Source organism: Poecilia reticulata, chromosome 3 (assembly GCF_904066995.2).
Source record: "Poecilia reticulata chromosome 3, P_reticulata-male-v2, whole genome shotgun sequence".
Taxonomy (NCBI): domain Eukaryota; kingdom Metazoa; phylum Chordata; class Actinopteri; order Cyprinodontiformes; family Poeciliidae; genus Poecilia; species Poecilia reticulata.
The window spans coordinates 24,763,151-24,783,355 of NC_088832.1; the positions used below are offsets into that span (position 1 = coordinate 24,763,151).

The 20,205-nt window shown below is 36.2% G+C and overlaps 2 protein-coding genes across 2 annotated transcripts; both read left to right on the top strand.

Moving 5' to 3' along the window:
- The first annotated feature begins 3,800 nt into the window (after positions 1-3,800).
- LOC103462758 (uncharacterized) lies at positions 3,801-8,603 on the top strand. Its single transcript, XM_008405731.3, has 9 exons — positions 3,801-4,084; positions 4,175-4,268; positions 4,364-4,515; positions 4,611-4,750; positions 4,884-5,046; positions 5,747-5,840; positions 5,954-6,023; positions 7,035-7,108; positions 7,189-8,603. Exons 1-9 carry the CDS (start codon positions 4,024-4,026, stop codon positions 8,090-8,092), a joined length of 1,752 nt encoding a protein of 583 aa, XP_008403953.1. The 5' UTR covers positions 3,801-4,023; the 3' UTR covers positions 8,093-8,603.
- Positions 8,604-10,984: 2,381 nt separating this feature from the next.
- Positions 10,985-18,955, top strand: irf1a (interferon regulatory factor 1a). Its single transcript, XM_008405730.3, has 7 exons — positions 10,985-11,641; positions 11,822-11,921; positions 17,160-17,339; positions 17,433-17,606; positions 17,696-17,748; positions 17,931-18,021; positions 18,769-18,955. The coding sequence occupies exons 1-7, from the start codon at positions 11,489-11,491 to the stop codon at positions 18,885-18,887; spliced, it is 870 nt and encodes a 289-aa protein (XP_008403952.1). The 5' UTR covers positions 10,985-11,488; the 3' UTR covers positions 18,888-18,955.
- Positions 18,956-20,205: the final 1,250 nt, after the last annotated feature.

The window sequence follows — 20,205 nt, forward strand, 5'->3', positions numbered from 1 at the left end:
GCAGGGCTGATGGAAACACAGTGGTACCTAAAACAGAGATGTGGGGATACTTGTAAGGACAAATAATTCTTCAAAATCAACACAAATATAGATATATGTCTCAGCTTTCTGCACTTTGCAGAATGGTGTGAATTGAATGGGTTTTAACTCTTTAAAGTCTTTTAGCAGAAAGTTATATCTTTGGCATTACTAACCTGACAACAGACACAAATCACCTGTCTTTGTAGTAATATTCGTACTAAGTTGGCATCATTATGAGTGCTTCTTGTGTTTTTGACATGTTGCTACAAGAAGCCACTTGTTAGGCTGTTCTGTTGTTTCTACGTAACTTCCCAACTCTGAGTCGTTTTAAGGAGGAACTTTGTTTTCAGAGTAAAAGAGAACAATGACAACAGATATTACATGTGGTTAGTTTGGTGTGCAACATTTAAAGGTGAGGATTTTCTGAAGCTGCACTTTGCCCTAAAATAAGGCTTGTTTATTTGTTTATTAATGCACAAGTTCTTTTTGCATGTTTGTTAGGTTCAAACCCCAAACATTTTTAAACATCACACTGAAAGGAAGAACACAGAGACAAGTTATTTGGTTTTACTCGCGAGGCGAGTGCCCGGAGACTTGTAGTTACAATCTCCCAACACACTCTGACAAGTCTCCGCTCTGCCTTGCTTTTTATTTCTTTAGGAATGCCCTAATTACACTATTGTTTCAACCGCTGAAGGTTGGGGGTAACCGGTTGAAACAGGAATATATTTCATTATCAGTACTATGCATATAAGCAAGGTTATAATATTATGCATGCAAGCGAAGGTTATAAGTAGAACATTCCATTCCGCTGATCATGCGGAGAGCGGCCGTGCCCGCTTCCCTATCTTAATGCAACATTCTAACTGTGATAGAAGTGTGTATAATTTTTCTAACAATGTTGCTCCAGTTATACATACAACAACACTGTAAAACACCTGCAATTCTTGTCTGACTTTTGGTTTCACAGTCCCAACTCACTATTACTGGTAACTTCTGGCAACCCCTTCAAAACGTTTCTGGAGGCATCTCTGAATATTTAAACATGATAAAAAAAAGAAAAAAAAAGATAAATATACGTTTTAGATTTTCTTTAGATAAAGCACAGGCTTTTCTTTTCTGAACATTTATAACTAACAGTATTTTTGTGTTTGAGTTGTTTGTTAAATGTGCATTACTTAATTATAGTTACGCTTTTTTTTTATTTTGCTCAGAGCAAAATAAAAAAAACATCCAATGAACGACTTTGTTTGAAAGTACAAAACTTTATCTTCGCTAAGTTTTGATAAAATTGTAATACAGATGTTTGCTGCTCTACTTCTGATCATGTTTTTTTTTTTTACAATTTAAGAATAAAAAATGAGTTTCTTCACTATTTCATTGTGACACCTATAGATCTTAGAGGAACAAATCAAACCGAATTTGTAATTAGGCAGTGTCTGTTGTAAAATATCAGTGATAGTTTCATCACTCGGTGTGCCATTATATATCTTGATGAGACGTGGGTACTTTAAGGAAGGAAGGAATTTCTTCAGAAAATGACATTCGTGTATTTCAGAATAATTTAGTCAAGACATCAGTATGTGGTCGGTTACATAAAAAACCCATGTCAGTTGCCAAGTTTGAGGAAACACTATAACTTAGTTATTGACACAGACACAGGTTTGAACACTGGCAATGAATCCTAAAGATCAAGTTCAAAAACCAAAGCATGCATGCCATATTTCATGTAAATCCAAATTTCACCAACCGGATCATTAATACAGTCTTTAAATCATGCTTTTGTAATTTGAAGAATATATTTTGTAAATTGAATAATTTGAAGAATAATATATTTCTGCATTGCTCTTCTTATTGTTTCTTAGAGGACTATAGCTTCACTACAGCTAATTCAGATTTAGTCTCTAAAATGCTGTCAAAGAGGCGAGCTCACCGATCTTAAAGTCTCTTCTCTGGCAACCTGACCATTTTAGATCAGATTAGTGACACTTTCAGTATTCTTAATGGTTTTAGTTCAACATATTTGCTAGAAGTCGTACAGCAACTCAAGACCCCTCTGATCTTCAGGAAAAAGGTCTTTTGTTGGTACATGTGAGAGCCAGAACACAAGGTGAAGTGTCTTTCTCCTGTTTGCAGCCATCTGCTGTGAAAGAGCCTTCCTGAAGGCAAGAAGGCAGCTGAGAGATTGCCTGTTTAAAAAAAAAAAAAAACTAAGAATTTGGTTGGCTGTTAAAGTTTACATTGATGTATTATCTCTTATAGTTTACCAAAAAAAAAAAGTATTTTAATTCTTTAAACTTTTGTATCTACTTGTATTTACTGTCTTAGTAATGTTTAAATTATTAATAATCAATACAATCATTCTTGAAAAATAAAGAATATTTTAATTCAGAATGTTTTGAATTTGATTTATGTTTCTGAATGTTCACTACATGTGGTTTTAACTTTAGCCTTGACGGAAGTTATTCATTTATTTTCTCCTAAAAAGTGTTCATATATATATACAATGTTTCCTTGCAAATCTACATGATTGCATTTCTACAGTTTCTCGTCATCTTTATTGATTAATTATCTCACTTTTGAAAAATTCACAATTTTTCAGTCAGTATAATTATTTATTTTATGTGATTTGATCTTTTTTGATATGGGCCTCTTCAGAGGGTAAAAGTCTGTCCGAACCTCTATGAAGCTATTTGTGCTTCACCTGACTGTACGAAAAAGGCTCTATAAATAAAGATTGTTTTGCTTGACCTCTTGCATTTGCATTTGTCGGATTATTGATGAATACAACCTCTTCCTCACAGCCACAGTCACTGGTCTAGATGTTCTTCTAATTTACATCTATGGAAATAGAAGTACAAAAACATCCTATCTCCTCCTTTCTAACTTATCCAAGTCAAATGCTGTGAAACTTTAATGCATTTCCTGCAGTCATTGGCAGCTGTGCACAGAAAACTGCACTTCATCTGATCACAAAGGTGTTCAAAATACCACAAACTTCCCACCTTCAGCAATGTGACATTTTCTGTATGAAGTTGAGAAATTCAGTGAAACGTGAAAGGGAAAACAAGGTTAAGCTGAAACAGGCCGTTGACCTGTGTTACTTTCATTTTCCTGACAGGATGAATATAGATGTTCAGTATGGAGTGCATCGTCCTTTGAAAAGATGTTTTTTCAGGATTTATTCTTGTTTATTATAACATATTACATTAAATGTAAGGACCAAAAATGATCATATAAGGCGTGTTATACTGACAAATATTTAGTTTTACAATTGTAGTTAAAAAAGTGTATTCACAGAATTAAAAAAAATGACACATTTATACATCTTTTTGAAATGGTTATTTCCATACATATTTTTGTTGTTCAAAATTTGAAGTACCACAGCTGCTAGACAAAAACTAAGTTTAATTCTTTGCTAATACGTCGTTTCGTTTCTTCACTTCTTTGTAACAGGCTTATGAGGAATTAAGTCTCTACAAAAAGGTACGGACTGTTTAGTCAAACACACGAGAAATTATATTTTTAGTCTAGTTCAGAGAAGTACAAATAACGACGTCTGTGTTTATTATTGCAAGATATCGACGCGCTTCCTAAGTTCTGCTCTCTCACCACCACTTCTAAATGCTACTGCGCTCATATTAAATAGATATTTCCTTATTTCGTTGTAATAATAATAATTAAAAAAGCGTGTGTTTTTATTATGCTCTGCTTCAGTTAAGTGCCCGCTGTCAGAGGAAATGGGAGTGGTGGGACGCACTTCCCTTGAATTCGTAGCGCAACACATACAGGAACAGTTTTCCACCAGCAGCATAATCCCTCCCCGACCAACTCTGTACATTCCGCACTTCTGGTAGCTGTGTGAAAAGGCTATTTTCGACTAAGAACATCATGGGACGGTTTGGTTTTGATTAAGGAGTCGATTGGAAAGAGTAGAAAGAGTTTACCTACATTTAAATCGTCTCGTTTTTGACTTTTACTTTTCGGCACGGTCAAGAAAGTATGGCTTCTTTCCAGCTGCTTCTTTTCTTGGGATACTTTGCGACTGCGCGAGCTGCCATTGGTATGTATGTTCAACAGCTTTTTGGCAATATAACTGTGAAAATAAAGTAATAAAGTAAACATCACCATTTTAATTTTATAATCTTTGTAGACCTCGACTGTTTCAACGACTATGATAAAGTATTTTGTCGCCTGGGGGTGAAACAGTGTTCACAATATACACTGAACGTGGATGATACGTATAAGTGAGTTTTTTTCGTTTACGATTTACAGATTCATTTTATCGGGACATTGTTTATATTATTGTTTGTGATATTGTTTATAATTTTTCACTCCATAGCAAATACAATTGCCCTTTGGAGAAGTGTGACAGCGAGCAGTGCTGCTGCTCTACGGTATTTGATCCTGTCTCTTCTGAGTTTTCTGTAAAAGTCTTCGAAGGAGTCAACGAAAGAGTCATCAATTCAACAACTTTCTATGTCCTGAAGAGCCGTATGTAGAGATTCTCAACGCTCAAAAACGCTGCCATATGTAGACTAGAAGTAGTTCAGAAAAACTGAGGTCTGTTTCCCTTTTCTTTTACACAGTAAAGCCTAAGACTCCAACGAATGTGTCTGTGAATGAAACTGAAGGGATCTATACAGTCTACTGGAAGACAGACATGAACGAGGTTCTTGATAAACCGACCGCTGAAGTGAATATCTACAAAAATGGAGCCCTGTGGAAGGTAAGACCACATTTCCAAGTAGTATTCATCACCAAGTCTTAGTTTTTCATTGTACGTTTTGTGTTATTCTATGTTGGTAAACAATACCAACCACACAACCCTTTGTCTTGAAATACTTTCCTTTTCATACCAGAGTTCTGGCCAGATCACTCCAGCTACATCTCATGGACTTCAGAGTTATCAAATAAATGGTCAAGATTTGGAGCCAGATACAGTTTACATGATCAGTGTGAGGAGCTTCACGCGCTACAGTAATAAATTCAGCGACACAAGCAAAGAGTATAAAATTAAAACCCGTAAGTTTTGTCATGTTGTGATCAAATCTTAACTCCTCATTCAGTAAAAATTGTTCATAGTAGAAATTTGTGAACAGCCAATTAAACATCCTCATTTGACTGGAAAGGGCAATATTTAAGAGCAAGAAGATTAAGTGATCAAAAATAGAAAGTGACCGGACAGGTGCTTACTCAACTGTCAAAAAACTTTTAAAATCAAATTGTCAAATAATTAAGTCAGAAAATGCCAAATAAATAAATTTGTTGCATTTGAACTTGCTTGCTACACATTTAGAAATGTCTTATATATCCTGAGACTCAAATATCACTGATTTAAGTGAAACTTTAGGTTTGTGTACTGTATGTGTGTGTGTGTGTGTGTGTGTGTGTGTGTGTGTGTGGTCTGTTTTTTAGTGCAGATTAATTAATCTGACCCATAATATTTCAGATGTCTCCTGATGAGGCCTCCCTACATGCATTGTGTTTACAGATAACTGGTGCAATAAAGAGCCAAAATGTGGTGGTGGGGGGGGGGGGGTTGGGAAGTAAAAGATGCTTCGATATGCCTTATCCCTGCAATAGAACATAAACTTATTATGATCAGATTTGTGCTCATTTAACGACCCCGTAAACTCAGAAGTAATCTTTATACCTCTATGTTGCTGCTAGTGAACAAACTGGGTTTCTCTCTCTAACCGACTTCTCACTTGCCACTTCTCAGCTAGCGCACCAACCCCGATTCTCCTGTGGATCATCATTTCCCTTAGCGTTTTTCTAATCATCTTGATAGTCTCTATTTACATCTGCTTTGTAAGGTAAGTCATGTTGTTAGCAAAATATTTGCATTGTGCCTCTATGTGCTTTACATGCCTCCGTTAGCTCAGTGTTCTAACCTCTCTGTGTTTATTTATCCATTTCCATTTTGTAGGATCAAGAAGAAGTGGTGGGACAGTTTCTCAGAACCAAAAAAACTTTTTGTGCCAGTCAGAAAGCCAGAGGTGAGACCCCATTTTTGTTTCAGCTAATTAGACAAAAAGCAGTTGAAGTTCCAGTTCAGTTCAAATGTATTTAATCAAGGACAACGAGTTAAACAATGTTACATGTGAAAAACAGAGCAGCTGTTGCTTTGTGCATAGGTTTTCTTGCCGTTTGCAAACCCAGTTCTTGGTTTGACTTTTATTAAAAGAAAGCAAAACATAAAATTAAAAATTCCTGTCATACAAACGCACAAAGACACTTAAGCTGAATTTCTGTATAAACAAGAAAAACATGTAAATGTGCATTAGAGAAAGCTAATTCTCCACAAGAAAGTAGGTTAGTATACATCAGTGTTCACACATTTGTTTTTGTTTTAGACATCGTTTCACCTGAGAACTTAAAACTCTATGATCTATTTCCATTTTTATTACTGGAGGGAAATTGTTCCAAATATGAATGAGCCAGAATATTGACCAAATGACCAAATGATTGCAAACTGCAAAGTCTTTTAAAAATATTCTACTCACTAGCTCTACAACAAGAGCGTTGATATATTTAAAAGTCATAAAAAAAAAATTGATAAAATTGTCAAAAATCACATTGTCATAAAACAAGAAATTAAATGACAAATAAATAGCATGATTAGGGATGTACCCATTTCAGTTTTCTGAATGATCATCAATCTTTAAAAAGCCTGAACTGCTGTTTCAAACTATGACTAGTAGCATTTGTTTTTATAGATGATACTATAAGGTGTTATAGCTTATAGCAAACAAAATTGAGGCTTCAAAAAAAAAAATGCTAGTGTGGTCTCAAAAATCACTAAATCACTGCTGATTTGCAGGGGTAGTTTAAATCTGTGGATAAGGTTAGTTTTGGTCAATCACCCAAAATTAAGGAAACTTGGTCTGATTGATTGGTGCACCCCTTTGCATTACATAATCACCCTTGTAAAAGCAACAATTATTTCTGCTGCTGCTGAACAAATGCTGCAGGACATGGTTTTCTGATCTAAATCTTTCTTGTTTCAGTTTTACAAACCGGATTCTGATCCCACCTCCCCTGTCTGGGTTAAAAGCCTCCCTTCAAGGGACGACGACCAAATGTACGTACTACAAATTTGCTGATATTTTTGTCTGTGTGGGATTACATCAATGGTTTAAATAACTCTTTCTCTATGTTCAGGCTGCCAATTAAACAGAGAGAAGACGGCAGTATAAATGGCAACAGCAGCGGAGGCTCTTCAGATCTTTGTTATGGTCAGACGGAACCTCTTGAGCCAAAGGGTGAATTTGCCGATAATATAGATAAAGCTCTATTGGAATGCCTATCAAAACACTTTATCTTATCTGGTCCTCCTCATCCTCCTGGTCCCCAAGATAAAATGGTGCCTCTTTTCACATCAAAGAGTCCGAGTTCTGTATCCTCTGGCATCATCAATCGTAGCTATTTTATGTCTCTTCCCAAGTCCCTGGATCTGACGAAGGAGGACAGTTCTACAGTAAAACTCCTAGACAACTCAAGCAATTCCTACAAAAGCGACACTGTGGACTGTCCTGACCAACAGATACCTGCTGGTCTGTTTTTGGCACAGAAAGATATTTCATCTGACGTGCGGGTGGACATGTCATATCAGAAATGCAAAGCGGATGCCAAGCAAACCCCTCTTTCAGAAAATGGCATCTTATCCTCCACTTCCAGTGGCGCCACTACAGCCACCTCGTCTGGGTTTGATTCCAGCTTCAAGAGATTTGATGAAGCGAACCCCGATTTCTTCAAAATGCTGTTTTTAAGCAGTCTGCCTTCAGGGACACTCCACTGCCCTGTAGTTGTAGATGACTACAAACCATTTCCAAACAAAGTGGAGCAGCCAGGTGTTCTGCCTTCAGGAAACCAAAGCATTGATCATCAAGGTTTGAACGTGATTCAAGGCGGGAGAGTCCTCCAGATGCCTCAACCGTGCTTTATTCCAGATCTAAAAACATGGAATGGTCCATGTCCTTCTGTGCTGCAGATACCACACTTACCCTTACTGTCTTCAGACAAATCTGCCCCAGTAATACTAGTTGACGGCTATAAATGTGTGTAGTTCACCAGGCCTGGCTTAAGGCTTTGTATGGCAAGATGTGGAAGCTTCAGGAAACCTTTTCAACTTTAAGAACTAGTTTGTAGCAGTGACATCGGTTAAGTTGTTTTACTGCGCACCTGTTTATTTTCTTCTTTTTTAGCCTTTCATGTCCTTATTAAACAGTATCATCAGGGTTTCGTGTACTTTACATGAATGTGAATAAAATAAGTTTGCTGAAAACCACAAAAACAAGTTGTACAGGCTTAAACATTTATCTACGTATTCTCTAATGAGATGAGGACTTTATTTGTACTGTGTTGAATTGTTTACTTTTTTCTTGTTTTTCACAATGTAAAATTTGTAGATATGTTTACATATGTTCTGAACTACGAGCCAGAGGCGTCTGTTTTGAACCAAAATCTCCTTTTATTTTTTTGCAAATGCTTGAAGAAAGCAGAGTAAAGTAATATGTTTCTGTCAAAGTTAACGTGTTCTGTTTGTTCCTTAAATAAACCTTATAATGTGAGTAAAACTGTGCCAAGACCAATCTATCAATACTCTGCCGTTTATAAGAAAAACAAGCACCAAAACTGACGAGTGTGACTGAAACATTCAGTTAAAACAGAGCATGGTTCTGTTCGGGGTTAAGAAATCACTTCCTTATTGCAGTTCTCTGGAGCTGGTGACTCATTTCCACAGAAGCATGCGTCACGACTACTGGGCGTGTTTTACTTATGACAACAAATGGAGAAGAAAAGATGCTCAATGATAAGGATAGAGAGGGATTGCAGTGTGCTGGGCAACAGTAAAACCAAAATATCACCTACAAGTAAGGATTTGATTGTGCAGCAAGTTTAACAGGAAAATGCTTTTTGAAAGCACGAATAATAAATCCTTACTTGCCAGCAGTCGTGTTTTCAAGTATTTTAAGACGTAAAAGAACCACTGCTATAAAGTGCTATGAGGTTACGGCAGTCATAAACAGATTTTTTTTTTTTTACAAATATTAGCAAAAATATATACTTTGTTTTATTAAAAAATGACAATATTTGTTTTATAACAGTCAACACATCAAAAAGTCTCAGTAAAAGCTGTCCACAGCTTTTAACCATAACAACAAACTACTTCTTCCTCATTCTCCTCATCCTCTTCATCCTCTAGCAGCACCAGCATATTGCCATTGTACTGTCAAAACACATAAAAAAAAAGAAAACGTAAAAAAAAAGAACAAAAAAAGTCCAAAACTGTAACCAGCGGGAGCATTCTTGATTGTTGGGTTGATGTGCTCTCCCTGGTGAGTATTTGAAGCTGGCTGCGTATTTCTTTGATATGTTTCCACACAAATACAACTGCAATAATCTAGACAAGACGTCACAAATTCATATAACAGCTACAGCCTTTCGAAACACATTTTAAATCGTGTTGAAAGGTAACAAGCTGATGTACGGTTAAAACTAAGGTCAATGTCAAAAGTATCTCAAGTTTCTGATCTCCAAATAAAATAATCTTGTTCTTTTGCATCTAATGTCAAACAATAAGATCTCAGTTTTTGTCTTTAACTGTAAAAGTTCTGACATATTGATGTGTTTCAGTCATCTAAAGACCTTACAGTTCTGGGAACTGTAAGGTCCCAGAACTGTAAGGTCCCAGAATTGGGACCTTACAGTTCTGGGACCTGGGAGTGGAAGGTTAGTTAATTTTAACTAACCTTCCACTTATTTCCCAACTTACTCTTACTAACACTTCATTTTACTCATGTCTACTGTAACTAGATCACTCGCTTATCGTTACTCATGTTCAATTTTACCAAATTAGCTTTAAGTTCTTACTGAGTTTAGTGATCCACTTATCTTCAATTACCTATTTATTGTATATATACACCTACATCATTTTAATATTACTTAATTATCTACTAATTCAATTATTGACACTAGATCACTGACTTCAACTGACTAACTTCTGTTTACATTCTTGTTGACTTTCAGGAACTAACTTACCTTTAATAAATTACTTTCGTGTCATAGTTTTATATGACACGATGTTAGTTTTACATTTGCCAGAAAAAAACCATATTGAATATAAAAGAGCAATGGGTCAATTGCCCAGCCTCTATGAAACAGAAAACACTAGGAAGCGCAACAAAGTATAGTCATTTAAGAATGATTTCAAGCAATTTAATACAGTGTCAAAAAGCTCAAACTAGTTTCATAACTTGTTCTGTAAGATAACACGGGCAACTGTGCAGAAAACAGCACTTTCAGTCATCCGACTGCATGAGAACAGAAAGTTTACAGAATATCGGTTCATCCTTAATGGAAGCACTTCCAGAAGCGCTTTTCCATGCTGCAAAGCCAGATTAAAACTCTTGATGGAGGTTGTTTTTATTTAACTTGTGGTGCAAGACCTTTTATTCCCGCCTATTCTGAAAGGAAAGGTTTAAGGCTGCCATGTTTTGTCCCTGTTTAATTCATTTCTTTCCAGAAGCGTCCTGACAGCAGGTGAGGTTTTTTTGGCGAATGAGAAAACTTCACCTGTAATGAGAAACTTAAAACCTTTACCGAATCAATAGATGCAAAACTTAAAACTCTAATGAAAATAATCTAAAAATGAAACTTTAGTCACACAGTAGTGAAACTATGTGGAAAAAAAATATGGAAAAAGTATGCAAGTTTGTCTATTTTTGCCTTGATTAAGATTTAGACCAGAATTTGAAGAACTGTTACAATATCATAAACGGTAACACGTTTTCGTATTCATACCACACTGGTAAATCATATACTCTATAAAATATCTCGTCTCATTTGTGTTTTGGAGCATAGTTCAGCCATCTCCTCCAGAATGCCATGAACAGGTTGGATGCACTTCTTGCAGCTCTGTTGCAGGCTCACGTGACTCGCCTGCCGTCAATCGAGTTTGTTCTGCTTCCATCTGGTGTTCTTTGTGCGCACACACTGTTGTACTTCAGGTGCAGTAAAATCTCTTAACTCTGGCTTTCACACCTGAAAACCTATGATGCACTCATGATGAAAAAAAAATAATAATAAAAAAAAAAATCAAATTCCAACTAATTTTAAAAGTGGCAGTAGTAGGACTTCATTAGTGCCATTTTCTTCTTAGCATTTTGAAATGCCAAGTCAATCACAGCCTATATAAATATGATGACACAATCCTAAACCCATCCAACCACTCCATGCAACTTCAAAAGAAGACCAGTGTGATTTCCTATAAGAGGAGGAGCCCGTGTTTGAGGAAACTTATCTGGAGGAGGAGCTGAATCAGGTTTACATGTGAGAGGAGCTGGATGAAGATTACCTGTGATTGGAAGAATCTGACAGAGTAGGACGGTTGTTCCAGTGGAACTTGATTTGATCACACCACATCTTTCTTTTGTTCCCTTATTCCACCACTTGGACTCCCATGTCTCTTGTGACACCTATTTCCAAACCAGCTTTCCGCACACTTGAAGCGCTGACCTGCAGTATGCAGCAACCGGTAAGGCAGAGGCTGAGACCTTGGCTGGAAGAGCAGATTCAGTCCGGGAAGTATCCAGGTGTCAGCTGGCTGGACCAGGTATGTTCCTATATCTCACTCTTACCCTCCTTCCTTGCACCTGCACAGACATGTACATGCACACCTGGGTTCATGTCGCTTCTTGTGGGGGAAATCACTTCTTTTTTTTCCTTTTTTTTAAACCAAAATGTAAAGTTAAGTAACATGACGACTAAAATGTGACTTCATCTCGTCCGACAGTCAGCTTGCATCTTCCAGATCCCATGGAAACATGCAGCTCGCCACGGTTGGAGCATTGACCGGGATGCTACGCTCTTTAGGAGTTGGGCTATGCACACAGGTAAGACCCACAAACTCACAAAATGACTTTTACTCTACCGCCTGGATCTTCCTGTTCATGTCAGTGAACCACAGGTTCTCCACCTGCCTCCTCTTCTGCTGGCTCATTTAGGATCACATTTAGCATCTCAGTGAGTGGAAGGTCATGATATATAATGTGAGCTCTAGTCTTTGCTATGATGTAACCTATTGCAGCAAATTGGGTTGCTATTATTGAAGCTGTAAGAATGATAATTTCACAATTTAATATTGTTAGTAAAAAAACAATAATACTTATACTTTTAAATGTATTGCTGAATTATTGCACAGGGCTGTAAATAAATGTTTCTGATTCAGGGTCAGAGTTTTTGAGTGTTTTAAATGATGCTGAATCTATTTATTTTCTTCTCAGTTTGAACCAAAGCACAAAATATCACGCGGACTTTGTTTTTATTGTGCAACTGATGATACAATGTGCGTTTTACTGCTTTGTCGGAGCAGCACAATAGGACAAAAAAAAAAACAAGATTTTCTATCAGTAAGTGGAACCAAACTATAGAACAGATTGAATGTGGAATTAAAACAACATCCAAACATCGACTAGTTTAAAAATACATAAAAAACTATAACACTCAACATGTACAGGGATGAAGCGGATGGCACAACTATGACTATGTAGCACAATACCGAGTTTTCTTTATTTATTTATTTTTGTTTTGTGTTACAGTAATGTTGCTAATAGTTTCATTGTTATTTTTCTTACCATTATTAGTGGTAGAAGTAATACTAATCGTATTTATTAATCTCATTTATGTGTAACGAAGATCAGATATTAAACTTCTTGTCTTTTTACGTATTTAATCTTATGTCAAAATTGTTTTATTATTATTATTATTATTATTATTATTATTATTATTATTATTATTATTATTATTATTATTATTATTATTATCAGAAATAATAGCAGCAGAAATAATAATGTGTCAGTAAATTTGCTTTTTCATGTTATGAGATTTAGCTTGTGATCACTTTGTTTATACATAATTTTTTTGATAATATTTATTGGTTGGTCCTTTAGCACTGAAATATAACATTTCTGATAATTACTGAGTTAGTAGATTGTATATTAATTAAACTGAGGTAAGGGATAGAGATAAATAGGCTTTTACTTTTTTATATAGTTTTTGGTTATATGTGCACATGTTTCCCTTCTGTTGTCCTAGACATAACTTGTTTTGTTTTTCTGTTTGTTTGCTTTTTAAGCCTGTTTTAAACAAATTAATAAATAGAAACACAAACAACATTCAAAGAAAAGAATCACAAAAAGCTTGTAACTGTTAAAATGACAACATATTTTTTTCCATCAGGAAAAAAAAAAGAAGCTAAAATAGAAGTTGAGAAAAACTATATTCTTCTATGTCAGAGTGTTGAGTGAAGAACCAGGTACAGAATCTTTCGTATCAATATTTCACATGTTTATTATCCTGGAGATCGATGCAGATTGTTCCTTTTTTCATATCTAGATATCTCCAAATGGTTGGGCTTCAAAAGAAAGAAAATCAGTCACTTTGTTAAAAATAAGTTTAAACCTGCCCCCCAAATGCTAAAACGTAAATGTAAAAATCGCAAAAGTTAAAAATAAAATGGAAAACTGTTTGCATTCAGAATTATCTTTGCCCGTTGACCGTTTCTCTCGCTTTGATTTGATTTCCACTGAAGAGTCGCTGTATCGTTCAGTTTTTCTCGATGAACCACATTCCAGACATAAATCCCTTTTCCAGATAACTGATGAGAGCTGCATAGAGACCATAAATAAACAAACTACGCAAATAATTCTGACTGGCTATCTTTGAAAACAAGGAGGCACTTCTCCATTGTTTAGATCTCGGTGCAATCCATCCAAGACCCCATTGAGAGTTCAGAACCAACATGAGCATACAGCCAAGAAAAATACTTCCAGCTTACAGAACTATTGCTTCATACAAAAAGCAGAGTAAATAAAAGGGGGGGGGATCCTCATGCATCTGAGCAACCATTACTGGCATGAAAAAACAATCAGATTTCTTTTCCTTTGCAATCTATAAAATGTCATGCTCTGCTAACGAGCTTGATTCTCACTCTGCCTTTCTTATAAGATCACACGTACACATGCACAGACGTGCAAAGCTAAGTACATTTTCTTTCTTTTTGTCTTGGGAAAATCTTTTTTTTCTTGGATCTGCATCACGTCACATCATGGGAAAGCTGCAGTTCACTTGCAGTGAGGGTGAAAGGTGATCATATTGCTGTCAAAGTGCAACTCTAATGGTTTTCATGAGATGTAGACTGAAGACATTCACAGCAGTTTCCAGAGGAACTCAGATGTAAGAAGTATCTCAATTATTTACCTGAGTTTGATGATCGCAGCGATTATCTTCCTAACCCTTGTAATTAAGGTCTAAGGTGAGACTCGGAGTCAAACCACAGAGTGGTGCTAAATTTGAGAAAGGACTCATTTCACCTTCGCACTCACTTTACAAGATAGATGGTCTGCCAGCTGATGACATTTGATATTTTTAGGGAAATGCATGCTGTGCTAAAGTATTCCTGCTCCATTTTTTTTTTTTTTACAAAGGTTCAGCCTAGTTTCTGACACATATAAGTACCACAATGGATAATCCATATTTAGCTAAATATGGTTGAATTCTTGTCAGACTGGGCATTCATTCACCGCTGTTCATATTTGGAGGAATGTTCAAAGCATTTTTAGGTTCTTCCTGTTTGGCATTCTCAGTCCTTGCTTCTTTTTTTACAAAATTGTTTGCATCTATAAGTTCCCTTCAAGGAAGCAAATGATTAATTGAACATTTCCAAGAAAGGCCAACGTCGCTGAAATGTTGTGTTACGTTCATCCACGGCACTGATGAATGTTTTTTATGTGCCGCCGATTCAGTCGCTGAATATTCGGTTTCACATTTGGTAGTTTTGTTCGTCTTTTACCTGTAGTGAGTAAAAAGCCAATTAGTCAGGATGACGTGATGCACAGTCTGTTTGGTATATATTTATCCATGAAATGATGCTGCCCTAAGAATATTTTAATTATTCACCACGTTAACTGTGTCAGTCTGCATATTCATTAATATTACAAATTAAATAGAATTTAAGTAAGTAAGAAAGAAAATACAGTTTATTTGTTTCATGCTCTGAATAGATATAAATCACAAATTGCTGTAAAACAAGAAGAAAAAAACAAAAGAACCTGCTTAAAATATTGAATTGACAAAATTACTAGAACAAAATGAAAAATAAACACATCCAATTTAATAAAACAAAAGTTGCAGAGCAATTCTTTATAAAAACATATTCAGCTGCTTTAAAAAAAATGCTTCAGTCATATGTTTGAAGAAATACATTTTCAAAATGCAAAACACAACGCTACTGCAGGATGACCTGGAAATGGAAGAGCCAGGTTTTTCTAAATAAAATCAAAACTAAGATTAACTGCTCAACAGCCTGGAGAACTCAAAGCTGAAAAGATATGAGCTCTTTTATTTGTACTGGATAATATCACAGGAGCTGCATGCAGCTTGCACAAGTTGATCTGCAGCTGTTTTGATATAATAGGTAAATATATTACAGTAATCTAGGAGAGTCTCCACATTTCACACCCTCTGTCTCAGTTCCGAAATATCTCTTAAACAATAAAAGCTTTTCAATGTTGAACTGTTCAAAACCAACACCCAGATTTCCGACGCTCAGTTGTATAGAAGAGCTCATAAAGCTGAAATATATGCTCATTAGATGAGTCACATGATCAGGGACAATATCATGGTGTCTGTGTTCATCAAGAGAAATTTGGTACTTTGCCATTTCGTCATTTCTGCTAGGCAGTCAGTTAAACTAGACAGTTAACCAAGCTTTATGGAGTACATCTGGATCTTCTGAGTGAGATTGTAAAGAACAGTGACTGGAACACACCTTTGAGGAGCCAACAGTACAGAGCTGCCACTTCAGTTTGAACCTGATTTATAACGACACAAAATGCACAAAGACAGCAGTTTTAACACTCAATCAGTAAACCTAATAAAGCTTTTCGCTCTATTAATACTATACTCAAAAGAGCCAGAGACAGAGGAGAGGTCCAAACTTTTGAACTCTCATTTCTCTGCTAGCATCAACTGGAGACTGTGAAATGACATCTCTGAAAACAACATGGACACACATCAATCATTACTTGTTCATATTTATATCTTTTAATCTTGAGGTCTACAAAGTAGTGTTGATTATTTTCATTATAGGAATGTTTTTATTTCTAACTGCCAATACTATGTCAAATAAATCAGAGAGGTGGTAACTCTGGTTGCTCTGGTTACGGTTGTTACACTTAACCCATAAATTGTTCATGAACCTGGCAGGTTTTTATTTAGAATGTATTTCATTCAAGTAAAACGTGTGTTTCTATTAAGAAGTGAGACAAACATCTCCTAAAACATATTAAAAAGATTTAAAAGGATGATTAGATTCAAAATTAACACATTTTTCTGTTTTATTTTTTATCAATAATTCAATGAAGAAAAAAAAAACTATAGTAGTATTACAACAATCAAACCTTTTCTTCTGATTTGCAACCAGATTTTTCCAGATCTCTGTCTTGTTGTATGTGAACATTGATCTTTGGTGATAAATGATCATATTGATCAAATTAAAGCATTACTTTAAAGCTAAATCTGACAAGAAAATGAATAATGGGGAAAAATTTGCTTTAAAAGCACGCGTTACGTTTTTGTGTCATGCCATATAGTGACACATAAAGTAACACCTTCTGAGTAGCTACCCGGAAAGACAGAGATTAATAGAGGTTTGCAGGTGTGCTGCAAACCTCTTCCTGCAGCTCTAATTGCTTCCTCATAGTAATTATACATTCGAGGTGCGTAATATAGTTTCTACAGAAACTGATCACTATGTTGTTGTTTACCCACCCCATGGCTGGTACAAGTAACAGAAATCCCTTTAGGCCAGTTTAGGGTTAGAGGCAACCTTAACCTCACTTCTTAGGCTTCCTGTGCAGCCAGCCAGTCGGATCTTAGCAAAAGAAAACATCTTTATACTTATGAACAGACAAAAATGTCATTTTCTTGATTTGTTTATTTTTGAGTTAAGTTATTCACATTGGTTTTGACAATAATTTGAGGGCTAAATCGCTGTTTTGCAGAAAAGTAGCCATCTACGAGTGCTAAAAGCTCCCCTCACTAATGTCTACCTCTTTCTTCATTTGTTTCAGGAAAGTACCGTCCAGGCAGAGACAAGCCAGATCCCAAGACATGGAAAGCAAATTTCCGGTGTGCCTTGAATTCCCTACCTGACATCTGTGAGCTGCGGGAGCACAGCAGGAAGCGAGGCAGCAATGCCTACAGAGTCTACAGGATGCTGCCCAGCTCTCAAACACGCAGACGAAGGAGAAGTAAGCAACTTATAAATTGCGACACCCTTTTCATTTCTTAAAAGTTTCTCTTACCCACCTCCCAATTCAACCCTGCTCTCCTCTTCGCATCAGCGGGACTGTTCAACAGACCGCAGGAGAGGCCGAGAGGTTTGGAAAACTCCAGAAGTGATGACACATACACCTCACAGCAAACCTGGCAGCCTGCAACAGCACTGCCTGCTACAGACCCACCACACAAGGTGGAGACCTGTGCACAACACAGCTTCAACAGCCCTGAAGTACCAGGTGAGCTATATAGTGCCTTGTCTTTCCTACATTGGAGGGTGCAAAGTCTCTCCAGTTCAAGAAGATTCATAAGTATCGCTTCGTTTCAGGAATGTGGGAATCCAAACCTGTGGAGCAGGAACCAAATGAGGCTGTCTGTAAGGTAAGCACTAATTTTTCTGACAGAAATGGAACTAAAAAACGATGAAGTAGCAACAGTTGCCTGAAAAAGCCACTATGAATCCAGGATCCATTTGACAGATTTAAGACGTATCATTATATATATTTTTCCCCTGTATGTTTTTTGTATGTTTTTTATCTGAGTGAGTGTTTTGTCTCTTCTAGCTAATGGACCATTTAGGCAGCACTGACCTCTGGAACCAGACTTGGGAGCAGAGAGGATGGAGGACACACACTCAGTGGGAACAACCGCAATGTACGGCACTTGTTTTTGTTTTCTTTTGACCTCAGTTTCATTCTGTTCATAAAATGTTATTATTATACAAAGTGTCATCGATTCCTAAATTTGATGACATTCTGCTATTAAAAATCTATAATTTTATTTCATAATTCCAAACAGCAAGTGCGTTGTGAGCTGTAATCACTTTTAGAGCTGCTGAAACAAACAACCATGCACATTTACACAATTAAATACTGTCTTTTTTAAGATTCACAAATTAGTAGCTAATAATTTTGTACTTTTACTGTGTTCAGAGCTGAGAAAACCAGCAATGGTTCAGGAGGAACAAGTTTTTTAAAAAAAGCCAAAAAGAATAATTTCAAATCTCCAATTAAGATATTTCTGATCAAGTTTAATCAGATATTATATGATCTTGTTTTCTAAACTATAAAATAACGATTTAAAGGAAACATGCCAATACTTTGTTGCTACTGTGCTGCAGGGCAGGGTTTTGCATTTGTCAATCTTGCAAAAAAAACAACTAATTTGGAACAGAACAACAGTTTTTATGCATAAGAAACAGCAAAAAAATTTAAAGAAATATAAATTCATGAAGCAAAATATGATTGCTTTGCATTTTGCTTTCATTTTGAGATCGTGATTCTGTTTAGGAAAAGTCAAGCTGGTGTAAGTGCAACCATATGGATGAGAGTTTGACTGAACCAAATCCCTTTAGTTGTCCACGTCGACACTCTGATTTTAATGTTGCTGTGAACTCCTCAGGCGCCGGTGAGGAGATCCTGTATCCTCTACAGACGGAGAACTACGGCGATCTGTTCGGCCCAAACTACGTCAAAGAACTCTCAGACTGGTCCACACATCAGCAAACACTGATGCTGTAGCTGTTTGCCTTCTCCCTTGGTTCTGTATTTATCAACGTATTTGTTTAAATGACAATTTCCTTCATGTACTCCTGGTTGTTTCCTTGTTTGTGTTGAGCCGACTGCAGAATGACTAAGCTGAATGAAGCTGTGGAGCAACGGACGTTATTGCTGTGTCAATCAGCCTGCGTGCTGGGAACGCTGGAATGAGAGGATCTGGTTCCAAGCCAAGCTTTAATGCTGCTATCATCATTTGTGTTCACTCTGGTTCAATGACTCAGACTCATTAAAAAGACTCCAACTGCACAGCAGCAGAGCTTTCAGGGTAAACAGATCAGATTTCACCCAAGCGCAGGATTTGGTATTGATCTCCTGTCTATTTTCGACTGTCTCTGGATGTTTTTACTAATAACATCTAAGTCAGAGCAGGAAAATAAAACAAGAAACATAATAATGTGTGTTTGTGTTTTTAAACTCAATTCATAATTTGTTGTATTTTTTTTTTTTTTTTACAAAGAAAATTGAGTTCAGCCTCATTTTGTTGTGCAAGGCGTAAAAAAATGTGATTCTTTGTCTTTGTGATTTTTTGTTATTGTTGCTGGTTTTTAAGAAGTAATTGTCTGATTTTGTTTTTGTTTATGTTAATTTGACCACGAGTTTTATGCCCTTACTGTGAAGTATGAATGAAAAATTAAACTTGGTTTGTGCCCAATTTTGACTGCTGAATTTTCCTTCACTCACATTTATTATATGTGGAGTTCCATTGTTACACCATGTATCAAGTGTTAATATGCCTTTTCCCAGTTCCTTTAACAGAGTTTCGATTTTAAGTAGACATGAGATGGTTTTTATAACATGGAGCAGCATTATAATCTACTGTCAGTCTTTTATTTTGTAACTTCAAATGCTCTTTTAATGAGTTTATTTGTGCTTCTGTCACAACAATTCATTTTCAATTGCCCCATTAGTAACTGAAACCTACCCAACAGTTATCTAGTTAGAACAGAAGTCAAATCAGACAGAACCAGACTGACACCGACTTCTGTGCTCAGCAGTTATGTAACTATTCAAACGTTGGCTGCTCAAATTCATGCACGAAATATGTATCATCTCAATTAATGGGGAATATGTCAATTCTTACAACTTTCTTGTTCAGCTGTGTTCAATCTTGTAGCTCTTTATAGTTATTTTTATACTCGTACTCAAAATTAAGAAACACGCGGTATATTTGGCATTCTGATAAAATTTCAGAATGGGCCTAAGATGCATCATACAATTTACAGATTAAATTAATTAGAGCTTCTCTTAACTTGTGAACCCAGGTGTTCAGCTGCTCAGT

Excerpts from the sequence above, each read along its gene's own strand:
- LOC103462758 (XM_008405731.3), top strand. The coding sequence starts at position 4,024 with ATGGCTTCTTTCCAGCTGCTTCTTTTCTTGGGATACTTTGCGACTGCG. Across the intron at positions 4,516-4,610 it reads TTTCTATGTCCTGAAGAGCC|TAAAGCCTAAGACTCCAACG; the intron begins GTATGTAGAGAT and ends TCTTTTACACAG. Across the intron at positions 5,047-5,746 it reads AGAGTATAAAATTAAAACCC|CTAGCGCACCAACCCCGATT; the intron begins GTAAGTTTTGTC and ends GCCACTTCTCAG.
- irf1a (XM_008405730.3), top strand. The coding sequence starts at position 11,489 with ATGTCTCTTGTGACACCTATTTCCAAACCAGCTTTCCGCACACTTGAA. Across the intron at positions 11,642-11,821 it reads GTGTCAGCTGGCTGGACCAG|TCAGCTTGCATCTTCCAGAT; the intron begins GTATGTTCCTAT and ends CTCGTCCGACAG. Across the intron at positions 11,922-17,159 it reads GAGTTGGGCTATGCACACAG|GAAAGTACCGTCCAGGCAGA; the intron begins GTAAGACCCACA and ends CATTTGTTTCAG.